The 15,586-nt window shown below is 28.5% G+C and overlaps 1 protein-coding gene and 3 long non-coding RNA genes across 20 annotated transcripts in view; 1 reads left to right on the top strand and 3 right to left on the bottom strand.

The window, feature by feature from the left end:
- mtd (TLD domain-containing protein mustard) overlaps positions 1 to 15,586 on the bottom strand; it is a 185,403-nt gene that overhangs the window by 89,119 nt on the left and 80,698 nt on the right. For 9 of the 17 annotated variants that reach the window (XM_003696206.4, XM_012490370.3, XM_012490372.3 and 6 more), the window contains exon 1: positions 4,200 to 7,277. The exons of the other annotated variants lie outside the window; for them this stretch is intronic. In XM_003696206.4, the coding sequence (XP_003696254.1) occupies positions 4,200 to 4,789 (590 nt within the window). In that variant the 5' untranslated portion in view covers positions 4,790 to 7,277. Of the gene's footprint in view, positions 1 to 4,199; positions 7,278 to 15,586 lie in introns of those variants that run through there. 17 annotated transcript variants of the gene reach the window in all.
- Positions 918 to 3,620, bottom strand: LOC147658162 (uncharacterized). Its single transcript, XR_015291193.1, has 3 exons — positions 3,413 to 3,620; positions 2,145 to 2,458; positions 918 to 1,189 (listed from the first exon to the last, which is right to left on the bottom strand). It is a non-coding gene; the product is annotated as an uncharacterized LOC147658162 (long non-coding RNA).
- LOC100869839 (uncharacterized) lies at positions 6,269 to 13,744 on the top strand. Its single transcript, XR_015291190.1, has 5 exons — positions 6,269 to 7,283; positions 7,520 to 7,656; positions 9,680 to 10,369; positions 10,516 to 11,091; positions 11,168 to 13,744. It is a non-coding gene; the product is annotated as an uncharacterized LOC100869839 (long non-coding RNA).
- LOC147658161 (uncharacterized) lies at positions 13,372 to 14,566 on the bottom strand. Its single transcript, XR_015291195.1, has 2 exons — positions 14,230 to 14,566; positions 13,372 to 13,652 (listed from the first exon to the last, which is right to left on the bottom strand). It is a non-coding gene; the product is annotated as an uncharacterized LOC147658161 (long non-coding RNA).

Here is a 15,586-nt window from a genome sequence, read left to right as displayed (position 1 = left end):
TCAACAGAAAAGCTAAGAATAAAAGATAAAATAAACAATGACAAGTTGATAAAATATATATAAATATATATAAAATCATAATAGTTTTAGATATGGTGCAATCTTGTTCCTATTAATTCCTTTTTTCTAATTTTCTTCGTCAACGTTAGAATTTTTCTACACAATAATTAACCATTATCGATTTGGCAAATTAAAACAGAATTGTTCTTTTTCTTACATTTAAAGGATACTTTTGAAAGCATCTTTACATAATTATATGTTTTATCTAGTATTTTCTTTCTGAGAACTTGAAAATGAGAACTATCGATTCATTAAGAAAAAGCTCATTTTTTCCTTCTTATTTTTGACGTATTACTTTCTTTTATCTTAATTGTTTAGAGGAAACAAAATCTTTGGAAAAATTCATTCGAGAAATAAATTACTTTTATTCGATTTTTATATTTCTATTTATTATATTTAATTTTATTCTATTTTACTTTTATTTCAATTCCCCAAGTTGGAAATGAAAATTCTTATTAAGAAAAAGCATCGCCTTTCTCATTATTTCTCATTTTTATTTTATCCTACAATACTTTTTACTCGTTTAAAATACAAATCTTGATTGTTCACGGGAAACAAAATCTCCATGAAAGAATCCTTTTGAAAGGAAGGATGATGAAAGTGGAGGAACTTAAAAAAAGATGGAATACATTGCAAAAGTGCAAACTCCATCGGACACCGGGAATGGACTTACACCGGAAGTGATTCTTAGAAAGGTGTTTCTGACAACAAAACTTTTCTCAAAGAGGTACGTGTTCCTTCGAGCAAACACGCGTTTTAAAGTCAATTCGTGCAATTCACTTATACACCCATTCTACTAAGATGTATTTTTGTTTCACACAAACGTGGTTGAAATATGATCAAAGTAAAAACAGCAATTTCATTATTCTTCAATTTTTATTTTTCCTTATTATTATTATCATTATTATTTTATATATATACATATATATTTCAGAGTAAGCACACTTCAACCAATTATAATCACTTGCTCTTTTTTGTGGAACAATTTAATTAAAAGGAAATTTGTTTATTCTCTTTTCTGTTTTATGAGGATAATATAATTTTATAAAAAGAAGTTTATTTTTCAATTAATTATTCTAATTCTGATTCTTTGTTCGTTAATGTATCTTTCAATTTCTCTTTTTTTTTCCTGGAGAAGGGAGAGATAATTAGAGAAAATATGAGATTTCACGTTCGTGCAACAAACGTGTGACTGAGAAAGAATCCAAGAAGATTCACAGTGTCTTACAAAACATGGTAAATGCAGATTCGATAGGAGAGAAAAAAAGAAGCGTGAAAAATAATACAGGCGATTATTTTAAGATGTTCGACCGGTTTTCGCGCTTAACTACTGATCCCGATAAATTCCTTATATATTTTTTATCACTATTTCTTACAAATGTTTATTTCTTTCAATTTGTTTATTGCTTTAATATCTCGAATCCAGGAAAATATTTAAAACGACTAAAAATATTTAATTTATCCCTGTTAAAAAAGAAAATATGGGAAAGGAAATTATTTTTAAAAATTTATATTCTTATAAATACGATTTTCTAATTTAATTTTTTTAATCGATATTTATGTTTTAAAAAATTTAATTTAGATATTTATAAAAATATTTTTATTTTATTAATATTTAATAAATGAGATAGCTCTATTTAAATTCCAAATATATAAATTTACATAGATATGTTAACATTGAAATATTAGGAATTAGTATTTATAATGAATTACGAGTTATGAATTATATGAGAACAACAGATTCTCGACTAAAAATTTGATTATAAATTTTCAGCGTCATTTCATTTTCCAAAAAAAAATAATTTTCCCAACGCTGAGAATTTTCCCAAGTATCTTTATAATATTTCAAAGATATGATTCAATCGAGAAGAATGTGGTTTCCTTAATGTGGTTTCAAGATTCATGTTGCAAAGAATAAATTTTGATTTGGTGCACTAGGGAATTCATGTATAAACTGATATCAGATAAGTCATTAATAAAAGAATTAAAAAACTAACGACATATAATCTATCAAATAAAAAAAGATAGATCAAATAGTAATAGATCGTAGGAAAAAAGAAAGATGTATCTAAGAAAAAACTTACATTGGATTACATTAATATGGAGATGAGCTTTTATTTTTGCACAGAGAATATGAACGTGATAGACCCAATTTCCTATATTTTCATCAGCCAAGAAAACTAAATTGTGATCAACAGGAACGGATATTTCTTTTTCTCTTTCTTTCTCAATATCTTTTCAAAATAAAAAACGGAAATTTCTTCAATTGAAATGTTTCATAACGATTTCTTCGTATTTTATGAATGTATGAAGTAGGAAAATTCAATCATTAAAGATTTTAAGAAAGCAGTTTCATTGTTATCTAATAATCCATAAATGATAATCCATATGAGATTAACTGAAAAATAAAAAAAAAAGAATACTAAATTTGCTTGATGATGCAACTAAAATAAGATTACAACATTCCTTTATGAAATGTGTTCGATTATCAAACTAATGAAGATAATTATGCCGATGCTTGGAACAGCAATAAAATTAGTGTTTAGTTAGCAATAAAAAAAACAGCTGAATAATCATATCACGAAGGTCAGACTTTTTGTTATGATAATTAAACGATTAAAATATTGATGTCGAATGATATTTGTAATTATCGTTGTCAATTTGATATAGATTTGTTATTGACAGAAGCACTAGGAAGCAATAATCAATTAATCGAGATTAAAATATCAATAACAAATATAGATAATACTTACTTATATCGGGTTATATTCTTTTTGTGTTAAGCGCATAAACAACAAAGGAAAGAAATGAATTTAATTTCAAATATTTCATAATATTCTCAAAAATAAAGAAATAATTCGAAGTATAATTATACGCAATTATAGATAAATATGGACGCGATGTCTCGAAAATCGATATATTCGATACTGATGACGTAGTCTCGAAAAATCGATTTGCGTTCCTTCGATATTTCTATCAACATGGCGGATCAATTTTGTATAATCGAGACGACGCGATATGAGATTGTATTTTCAACGAACGAAAATACACATATATTCGATTTCCGCATTTAAATATGAGGAGAAATCGTGGGATTACCAATGAATGCTGAAGGAAACTCCATAAAAATTTCCCGTTTCAGACAATACGCTAGATTAAACATCGATAAAATGTCATAAATCAAGGATTCATTTGTAATAAATTCATAATTTAAAAGAACTGATTTCAAGAAACTACTATTTTCTAATTAAACGATTTAAGAATGATAATTTAAATCTATTATCGTGAACGTACAGCTAACTTATCGACAAATTGATATGACGTCACGACAATTGATGACAGAAATACTAACGGTTTTAGAGGAACGCGTGCAAATATTTTTATCACAAGGCACTTTCCACTCGACTACTACATAATACAAACACATTTTGCCTGAATTCAGTTAGAGCTGTGTATGCTGTTATCGCAGATGGTAATGCAACTGTCTGAAAAGTGACATGATTATTCGACCTGGATTACGACTTCAATCACGTAGACTTTTCTAAATATTTATATGATACATCTGTTTTGCGATTCTTTCCTTGAAATTAAATCACTATAGTAACTGTGCTTGTTGACAATGATATAATAGAATTGAATAGTAACAAACTCTATATTAATTCTAGTTCATTTTCGAATTAATAAAGATTATTTTTCTGACAGTGGTATCACTGATTAATAAATACCTTCGTCTATTCTACCGTAATAAATCATAACCTTTATTCGAATTATAAGCGAAAAATAAAGTATGATATAAGAATTATATTATATAATACAAAACATTCACGTTATAATTTATTTATTTAATTTCCATGAAAATAAACCATTGTATGTGATCAAAAAAAGATAATGTAAAAACCGGCCCTGTTTGAAATTATTGATGCGAAAATTATGAAACGCAATTTCAGTCGAAAATGAAACAATATTCACATTTACGCTTTTATATGCGATACATTCACACTAAAGCATCTTATAAATAAAAGATATAAAATAGCATATAACCTATAATAAATCTCCTTATTAAAATTTACAAAAATTTTACAAGAGACTTGCATTTTTAAACACATATGTAAATAAAGCGCGATATGAACAATAAATACCTCACAACGGAATCAGGTACGAATATGTTCCACCAGGAAGGCCTTTTCTGTCTGGCTTGTGTGTAAAGTCCATCCGTGCTTCCAACCTGTGACGGTGACGGGACGCCAGCGATCCCTTTTCTTCTTTTGCGATCGAGTTTCGGTGGTTTTGCAAGAATATGCCATGATTTTCTACGACCCTTCTTACCCTCAAGGTCCGCTTGTATTCTTTCGTTCTCGAGCAATTCTTGATTTTCCTCGAGGAGATCCTGTGACACGTAGAAAACCGAACACCTTCTGCCACTCTCGCTAGCACGTCTTTTCTCTTTCTGTACTTGTTTCGTATTTTCTTTTTCTTCTACGACGCTGCCGCGTCTTGCTTTCTGAAATAAACTATCTCTTCGCGCCTTTAAATCCTCAAGCACACTGTGCCTTCTTCCTTTATTGTCACGCAATATAGCGTTTGAGTCCCTTCTACCAACAGCACCAATAAGTTTAGCGAAAGACGATTCTTTCTCCATTATAGATGGGATCGAGTTTGTAGATGCGTATTTGGCAGTTGCATGACCGTTGTTCTGTGGCTCGTTACTGATGTACATCTTGGTTTCCATGCTACGTGACCGAATCGATCGAAATCTTCGAAACGAAGCGGACACCAGACTCGGCTAAACGAAGCGTATCCACGTTTCACTATATTATCTAGTAACCAATAACACCGATACACTCGCGACACTATACTAACAACGAAGAATAAAACCACCTCGAAACTCTCGCGACACACTGCACACCGTAATCACCCGAGATCCGCAATCATTTTTGTTTGCAAGGAAAATATGAGAAGGCATGAGTTGCGTACCGTTAAGGCTTGATCGGCATTATTCCATCGCCGGTGAAAGCAGCCACGGCGGCGTACCGAGTGACCGCCTTTTCACTCCTCGTGAAACGTGTTATCGGAACGAATACGCGCGTATATCCAATGAACGCGACTGAACACGAACCTATATCGTATCGAGCGGACCTGTCCGCAGGTATGTGTATACCAAGAACAGCTCAAGTGTGAGATCCACCAACAGATCGTTGACCCAAGAGAATCGTGCGCGGAACCAGCCAACGGTGGTCGACCGACTACCTTCCACCTCGCGCTTTTGCTTGTCGTTTGTTTCTCTATTTTCTAGTAAGTCGAGAGCCCTTGTTGGAAACTCGTTCTCGTCTTTAGAGACGTCAACCGATTCGACCTTTGTTTCGTTCTTAAACCGGCTCCTGGAAGCTGAAATGTATCTGTGAACCATGTATCGAAATGAATTTGATAATGATTTGTCGAACAAAGTGTGAACGTCTCTCGCGAAAGAAGATAAACTTTTTCCTTCCAATTGAATTTCGTCTTTCGTGACTTCTTCTCTTTTATGATTTCTATGATGAAACTACGAGCGTTTCTTCCGTCTTCTGTCGAAAGGGGAACGGCTTTTAGGTTAACGACTCGACTTTCTGATAGTGACGTTAAACCACGGTATTCGTTTTCTTCTGAAACCGTGGCAACGAATTGTAGAGAATTTGACTGTCTGGTCCAATGATGCCGACAATGTTGAACACAATTGTTCTTTTTCCCGTCGCGATACCAATGTGACGTTGTTGCAATGCCAATAGGCCAAAATCGAGTGCGCGATCGTGCACAACGAGACACACGTGACACGCGCAATCTTTCGGTACTTTGATGAAACTGTGACAGTGTAGGATGCGCGTCTTGTATAAAAGAAGAGGGAAATAAGTGCGTAACCGGGAAAAAAGCAGGCAACTTTCTCTCACTTTTCCTCTCTTTCTCTTTTTCGTAACTTTACTATAAAACGTATCGGATTGCGGGCACGCGCGCATCTACTTTGCTTACACTTCGCGACAATAGCCGGTTGCGATAAATCGAGATATCAAGGTACACACACTCGAATCGACATGCCGTCACGAGAATCGAGTATCGCAGCGACTAAGCGAGAACGAAGCCGACTGCTTGTATTTATACACGTCGAGGCACTCGGCCTAGACTGTCTCTTCGGGCGCATCCCCCACCTCCAGGTCCGGAGTACCCAACAAGAAGAAACACACATTGAAGACACGACTTTGCGATTCTCTGATCGTTTACAAACAGCCTCTTTTCTTTCGATATATCGTTACGCTTATTCAAAATATAATTACGAGATCGAACGAAGTAGACGATCGTATCGTATGTTTGAAAGCAAGATGGTGGACATCAAAGGCGTCATTGAAGTGCACCGTACAGATAGAAATTTAAAAGAAAGATAAGTGACTATAATAACCATTTTATAAAAAAACTAATCACAATTTTAAGAAAAATTTATACATATTGTTATAGGACAATGAATATTTATACTACATTATATTTTTTTCATTGTGGTATTTATTTATTTCTGATTTATAAATTTTGAAATGAAAATATTTAAAGAAAATAAAATGATTTTAAGATTATTATAAATTATATAAAATGTTTTAAAAAGTGATAAAGCAAAATAGATAATGCAAAATAAATTATCGATAATACAAAACAAAAGTTAAAATAACCTCAAATCTATATTCATTCATGAATAAATAAAATATTTTTGTTTGATTAGTTTTACACTATATATAGTTTGATGTTTATACATTCCCTTTCTTTTATTCTTTATTTTATATGTCTTTTTTTTATTTTAGTATTTCAAGATATATTTGATATTCAATTTTTGAGTTTGAATGAAATGAAATAGGTTATGCTTGAATTAATATATTAAATTCAAATAAAAAATTGCAAAACATTAATGTTTCATTTAAAAATATGATAAGAAAACCAGTTTGAATGATTATTATGAGAACATATATGATAACATTTCTTACATTTCTGATTCATCTTCTGAATTTATCGCAAAATTTTTCGCATATAATATATTATTTAAAAAAATAATATAAACGATATAATAATACGATCATTTCTGTATAAATAATATCAAAATGTTTTGATTCAAAACAGCTTAAGGATAGATGTAAACATTGTTGATAATATAATTAAATGAAATTCTGATATATCAATTGTTACATGAAACAATAAATAATTTCGAACTCGATGTAAGTATGTTACGTTCTTTATTGATAATTTTACGTATTTTATTGAATAAGACAAAGAATTTAATATATTTTTGTGTTATATATTAAACATTTTTACGATTATTATTTCAACAAAAACATTCTAAATTTTTAAAAATTATACAAATATTTGGATCTCGTTCATAAATTATCCTCATATTAAATTTAATTATTTAATACGAAATATCTCTTTATTAAGAAAATTTTTCTCATTGTAGCTTGGAAAAAAAAAACAAAATATTGTTTATCAAAGCAGAGAAACCATGTCTAATGGGCAAAAATTTCTTCCTCAAAATTAATACTTCAACCGATAAGCATGACTCTGTAAATGGGAAAATCTTGTATGTATATACAGGTAAAAGAGACAGTAATTCTTTGATGAAATAGATTTCTGCCAAGTACATTTCTACGTATCTCGAGTTGCGATAAAGATTCTCATTAACAATGATGATAAATATTACAGGTATTCCCCTCTCATTTTCTTCTTGATTAAACATTCTTTATAGGCAAATGAAGCAAAGAATAGGTTGATATGCACTCGAGAGAAAACATAGGAAATTATTAGGCTTTCGAACTATCTACCAACTCGTAATTCATTTCATAATCCAGTTTTAACGATCAGTCATTATTTAACGTCTCTGAATTGACGAGCGACGTTACCTAACAGGGCTACTGATCCATAGATTAATTTTCTTGTGGAACACAATATAAAGTTTGTGCGCTCGAAACTGCGTTCAATTAATTCATTTGTTTGTCGGGAAGTTTCTAATATAGCTTCGTTTGTATTTTAACGAGTTCTATAATAATTAGACTCGTTTGAGAATTTTTACTAAAATTCTTAAAATTTATATATATCTAAATATAAATCACAAGAAAACAGAATTAAAATAATAATTTTATTATCAATTAAGAGAAAGTTTTGACAATATTATTAGAATTATTTATTTTATTATTATTTCTCTAATCTGAACTTTTAAAATATATTTAAATCGAATTATATTATATAAAAAAACACAATATATTTCATGTGTGTGATTCATAATCGTATCACGTGACACTTTTTCGTTGTGATATGACCTAATTTCTTAGGGCAACTAGATGAACTGAACTTTAAACTCGACATCTGGTGTTGTTTATGAATTTAGTTTTATAGTATTAATATACATCAAATTAGGATCGAATACTAAAGTAATGTTTTCTTAATTATAATTGCATTAATAAATTATGAATTCTCCTTGGATACTTAAATCAAATTAATGTAAATATATTGATCATACTGATTATAAATAAATATATTATTATTAATGTTATTAATTTTATTTAAATAAATATTTAAAGAATCAAACACATAAAATATTATTATTATCAGTTTTTGCAACATTTAACTCTTAATGATCATTATTACTCATTATAACTCATTGAATGGAATATTTGCAAAAGCTTACCACTTCAATAATTATAACACCATAAATCACATAAATGATAAATTGCCTTTGTCCAATAAACTTGGTTGGCAGTTATGCAAAGCAATTAATTTATCACTACCTTTGAAATATTTACTCTTTATCAGCCATTATATTTGGAGTGTATGTAAAAGTATCACTTTTCTATAAATACAATGTTATAAATTATACGCATGTAGAAGATCATACAAATATAATAATTAATTTATAACTAACTTCCTTTTCAATTACGACACTATGTCACAAATAGTAAATTGAGCTTAGTGAATTATGTAAACATGTATGTGTACATAGCAATTAAACTATTATCTGCTTTTGAAATGTTTAACCCTCATATGATCATTAGTCCCTATTCATTGATTTTAAATCACATACAAAAGTTTTACTTTTCCTATAGAATTCCATAAATAGATAATTGAATGTTGAATTATATATAAGTATTTGATAAAGTTAATTTATTATTATATGCCTTTGAAACATACAACCTTTGATCAATAGTTACCTTAAAGATAACTATAGAGTACTGTAAATATATTGATCTTTCAATCATTTCATCAAATAAATTTAATTCTATGATAAAACAAAGTAAAAATGAGAATAAGTTATATTATATTGGAAAACATACAAAATTTAATTAAAATAATTTTTCAGGATTTAATTAAAATTTTTTATGTTTAAACTCTTTATTGCGTATATTAAAAACTTAAAACTTTTATCGTGGAAGCAATATTTAGTTATCCTCTTCCACATGCTTCTGTCATTCAATAACAACGTAACATATCTGTATGAACAAAAAATATTATAGTGAATTTAATTATATATAACATTTTAAAAAATTTTTCGACTCTATAAAAATTTCCATTAATATTTCTCATGAATCCATTTAATCGATTTTATTAAACTCATTTTTTATAGAACCGATCGCTTTGAGAAACTTGGTTGTTCGAGAGAGACGAGATGATCATCCATGGAAGAACGAAGAGAGTTAATTGGCTGAATCGAATTAAGAGTCAACCGATATTTTCATCGCTGCAATTCTCTAATTAGCCGCGGACGAATTGACCAATTGTTTCCACCAGTTTGCACGTCCGCCTCTCGTTAACGACGAGTCATCGACAAGACAGAACACCATACAATTTTATAAAAAATCTCATCATTCCATTTCAATAAAACTATTTGGATAGATTCATTGTCTTGTATTTTCATCTTATATATTGTAAAAAATTTTTTTTTTGTTACAGAAAAAATGATGAAAGAAAGGATTAAATTTGAAATTTTAACATAGAAAAGCCTTGATGCTATTTTTGATAATAATCTATTAATTATTTAAGATAGAATTTACCATACTGATAGAGATGAGAACTTGTTGCTTTTCAATTTGCTCACGTGAGAAATAAGAATTCTAGGTTTGTTTGTTAAATATTGAAATAGATAAGCATGATAATGAATGTGTGCAATTTTAATCAAATAAAGTCTAATCGCTATACGATTATGCAATAAGTCAATAAGGCGCGATGAACGAGCTTATAGAAATTTACGAAGTAAAATGTACAATTGGACACGTTCCAGAAAACGTGAAAGCAGGAAATCATATATCAATAAAAGGTAAAATATTTGAACTCTTCAATAATATTGTTCTGTTGAAATATATGTTGATGAACTTATATATGTTAGTGATTAGATTAAAAAATTAAATAGAATGCTATAAAATAGTATAATGGCACTTTCAATAATTCTAATTAAAATTCCAGTGAAAAAACTATTATGGAACAATAGAATTTCCTCTAAAGGAAAGAAGATTATTACAATCTATCAATACTAATAACAAAATTCTAATAATTTCCACAATCTAAGTTCCTTAACCTTTGAAGAAAAAGAATATTTGCAAAACAAAGAAAAAAATTTTTCCTCGCTTCATGGAAATCATTTTTCAAAGGAACGATTTTATGCACTGAAGAAAATATCTGTCACTAGCAACGACCTTATCAGTCAACTGCTTATCATCGACCTCACGTAGTTGAAGACAGGTTTATGACTTGACTGCTGGAATCGCGAACAAGTGTATCTCCGTTACCTCAAACGGTTCCTCTTTTCTTAATACCTCTTTTTGACGTAGACACTTTCTTGTTTTGAGAAAACTAAGACAAAGCAGAATATTTGCAAAATATATGCGAAAAGAGACACGATTTTCCGAACGTGATGTAACTATATATTGTCTTGTAATCGCGAAAGAAGATTCGAGACACGTGTGAAGAGAACAAACAGCATTGATTCAACTTCAGAGAAATTTCTTTAACGTCGACACGATGTCGAATTGACAGCTGATGGTATCAAAGTTTAAACGTGATTTAAAATCGCATTGTTTGTTATTTTTATTTGATTTTTCGCTATTTTTATTTTCAGAATTATTCCTTCAGATTCTTTTGAGAGTTCTAGAAAACATTTTTTGTTACAAAATGACTTGAAAATGAATGATCTTTTAATCTAAAAAACGAAAATTTTTGAAAGAAAGTTTATTTATTTTGATATATAATAATATTTAAGATACAAAATTTATAAACTATGCTTCATGATTATGTTTAATTATGAGTGAAAGGATCAAGGAAATCTTTTATGTCTTAATAGAAACTTTACGTTAAACCATCATATCTAAACAAATGGATAACTTAGTAACACCTTCGCCAGACAGATTTCTCGTCAAATAATAATGATATCTTTTGAAACAACAACTTTCATCAACGACAACTTTCACATCGACAAATATAGAATTCCATTTCATAGGATCGAATTCAGTTCGAATTTTGATACGAAGCCTATCAAAACCTGAATAGATTTGTGATAAAACGATTTATCTTGTTATAAAAGTATATCTAAAATCGAGAGAAATATCGTTTCTCGAAAACAGCAATATCATTAGATCCTAAACGCTCGTTAACCTAGCTATCGAAACCGATTTTAATGCTTCTGAAATAAATGATTATGCATGCAAATCGCACGATCCTGCGATTACCACTCGTTACGCCGAGTTGTTCCATCGGGAATGACACGATATCGGCGGTACAATCACGGCCAAATTGCCTTTGAACGATAATGCTCGGAGAAATGACACCGATCTCGGTGTATTCGTGAAAAAAAGTAACGATTTGCGAAGATCAAGGTATCCAAAGGCCAAAACGAAATTTGGCTCGATCCTTGGTTAATTCTGGATAGTGATGGGCACAAGTACATTGCAAGTAATATGGTCTTTCATGAATAATGATAAAAATGAATCTTTTTTATTTGAAAATCAAATTGGATAACCTCTTATGAGTAAATAGTAATTGAATGAAATGAATAAAATAAATGAAATTAATTTTTTATATTGAAAATGAAATATGATTTCTTATGACTAATTATATTGAAAAATTAATAATTTATGATCTCTTATGAATAATTGAATAATCGAATTCTATGCAATGAACATTTTATATTGAACAATGAAATAATGATCCCCTATAGAATAGAATTCTGGAAAATGAATGGAAAAATGAAATAAAATAAATAAATTAATATTTCACAATTAAATTTGTTCAATCTAAACACAAAAAAATAAAACGTGATTTCTCATAAGTATTAAAATTGAAGATGGAACCTTTATTTTATTTGTATTCGTGTGTACATATTGAACTTCATCCCATCGCTAACTCTGGCCAATTTCCAACGAGAGAACCCTCTCTTAAATCGACGAAAATTACTGGTTACTCAAACGACCCTCCATGAAATGTGAAAATCTGTGTATATTCGAAGGAACCATGTTCGATCGAAGGACGTTGAGAAGACGTGTTATGCAAGAGTCTTCGCATACATTTATATATGTTATAAGTGAAATTTTCTTGAACAAAGAAAAACTGAAATAATTACTGGCTGAAATGCAGAAATCGAGCGAGTAGTATGCGTGCAACTTTCACTCTCGTCTTGCCACGTTCCAAGGAACAAAAATTGATTTGTCGTTCGCCTGATCTGGTTTGCGATTGTTTCTGAGAAACCAAGCACGACAATTCGAAGATATTTTACGAAAAACGGAACAATCAGATGATCTTGAGGTTATCTCAGTGGAGAGATATCTTGTGGACATAATACATGTGGATATTTATGGATATTGTGCTTGATATTGTGAAGAGATATTTTTATATTTTTGTTCTTATTGTAGTTAGAAGGAAAATTAAAAAAAATACTGGATTTTAAGAATTTTATTGAGTAATATTTTGTATGAAATTTGATCGAATTTGAAAGATTTCTTGAATTAAGAAGAGTTTTAAAATTAAAGATAAGATTTCTTTTTCCTTAATATTTTTAATTCTGGGTATAATAAATTTATTTCTTTATCCTATAATATGTGTCATGAATTAAATTATTATTTTGACAAAGATCATTTCGTCAACATAAAAAGTTCTGAATAAGTAAAGAAAAGAATATGGAAAATTGTTAGATAGGATCATATATACGACATAATATGCGTGTGGTTAATAATTTGTTCATTATTAAAATTAGCTATGTATCACGATAAGATCTACAGTCAATAAATTTATTTTGTCAAGATTTGTATCAGAAAATAATATAGCATATAATCACATTAATAATATTATTATTTTAAAATTTGCATGTGAAACAACATGAAATAGGTATAATTGTGAACTTAGTTACCAAAATTTAAAAAAAAAAATCATTTATACAAATGTACTGTGTGTGTAATTTCAAGTGGAAAGTGAAATTGACGAGAAACAATAAAAGTCGTTCGTGAAATGTTTCTTGAAAGCGAAAGTTCGTAAATTTCCTTGCTCACCAAATTTTTGTATCTTCCTTTCCTCGCGAGGGTTTCTTTTAACACATTTCATAATATTGATCCATTCTAAATATCAGAAATGAAAAAAATGTATTTTTAGACTATGTATTTATAATAATATTTTTATTATTTGCTTAATAAAAATATTTTTTTTGTTATGTTTCGTTTCTTATTTTATAAATATATGAATTTGCATTTATTTAATAATTATTTATATTTTAATATTACTTTCTCATTTGATATTAAATTTTTCTGAAAATTTTTTATTTTTCTATTGTAGAAGATATTTTATATTCATATTTTATATTCAAGAATTAAAATGATAAACAGAACTTCAAATTTAAATAAAAAGTATATACCAAATCAATTAATTAAAGAAAAAAGAATTTATGTTCAATTTTCCATTATATTTTCATTTATTTATATTCCAAAGTTGAAAATATTTTCATTTTTTCAATAGGAAATATACTTCTAACAAATGTTAAATTTTTCATTGTTTAGTTTATTATCTGCACTTATTCTTAAAAAATATTTTAATTTATTCAACAAAAAATATAACATTTCAATGATTATCTTGATTAATATAGAGCACAAAACACAAATCGTAGATTCTTATTCAATCAATATTATAATCATTATTTACAATTTGCACGAGCAAAAGCTTAATTGATTTCCCGAAACGATTTCTCGAATTTCGAGAATGTCACGTATTTCTCGAGGGTTTCTCGGAAAGAATTCGATGTCTAGCACGCAAATTCTCTATGATAAGCCATGAGAACGAATTTTGGAATGGTGTCGCTCAAAAGATAAGCCGGCTTTAGAATATATACACTTTTGTTGCGAGATGAATTCAAACGAAAGATGTTATACGTGACTATCCGCACATTTCACTAAAGAAGTCGCGAGTAATCGAATTTACACATTTTCGAGAACGAGAATGTAATGATGTACTTTCGATTCACGCGATTTTCCGCCATTTTGAATAATTTCGATTATTCAAGACTCGATTATTTGAAAAATCGATGAAAGAATCTTTTAAGTGATGAAATAAGAGGTTATGGTAGTTATGCGTAGTTTTGATTCGAATTGAATCGATCGGAATTAAATTAAACATGTTTAATTGTTTGATTGATATTTATTAAATTTTAATTATATAGAATAGATATTTTGTATTAAAAGAAGAAAAATTATTGTATATATATAACATAAATATACAAGATATTATCTTTCTTCAAATTTATTAGTATTTTTCTATGATTATAAATAAAAAAAATGATATATAAAATTGATACGATATATAATAAATTTAATTTTTTATCTTTATCACTTTTACATTTATTGATATAATGAACATTATGAAATGGATTATTAACAGCTAGTAACTGAATTGATAATGAACTCTTTTTTATCCTGTATTACAATAAATGAACGTATTTGACATTTCCTTCTTATCTCATATTTTAATATTTTATAAGTTATTATATAATATACTAATAAGATTTGACTGGAAAAATTAAAACAATCCGTATATAAGTTCTTCTAATATATCCTGTTAATATTTCTATCGTTCATTTCTGATTATTTTTAAAGCTATCATATATCTTTCATGCCAAAAGGTCAATGTTATTTTTACGATTCTTCAAATATGAAAGGAAAGAACTTAATTCATATATATAATAACTTAAATTTTTTTCACATAATTCATAAATATTTTATTTTTTTTATCAAATGTAGAAAGTAATAAATTTACAAAGATTCTAAGTCAATAAAATTTTCACAATGTTTATTAAAACATTCACATTATATAACTAACACAAATCTCATTAACCTTTACAAACATATTGTCAACTTTTCTTTAAAAAGCTTTTCTTAATATAAATTTAAAAAAAAATGAATACACAAATCAAACTTTTCAAAATGCTTATCAAAGCATTAACAACTATATTATACAATTATTACAAACTTACAAATTTTTATAAACACATTACTTTTTTTAAGAA

This window comes from Apis florea, unplaced genomic scaffold, assembly GCF_048593485.1.
Source record: "Apis florea isolate Af1SG1 unplaced genomic scaffold, ASM4859348v1 contig_2350_pilon, whole genome shotgun sequence".
NCBI classification, from domain to species: domain Eukaryota; kingdom Metazoa; phylum Arthropoda; class Insecta; order Hymenoptera; family Apidae; genus Apis; species Apis florea.
The sequence above is the reverse complement of the archived record's forward strand: the minus strand, read 5'-3'. Positions and strand labels throughout refer to the sequence as shown.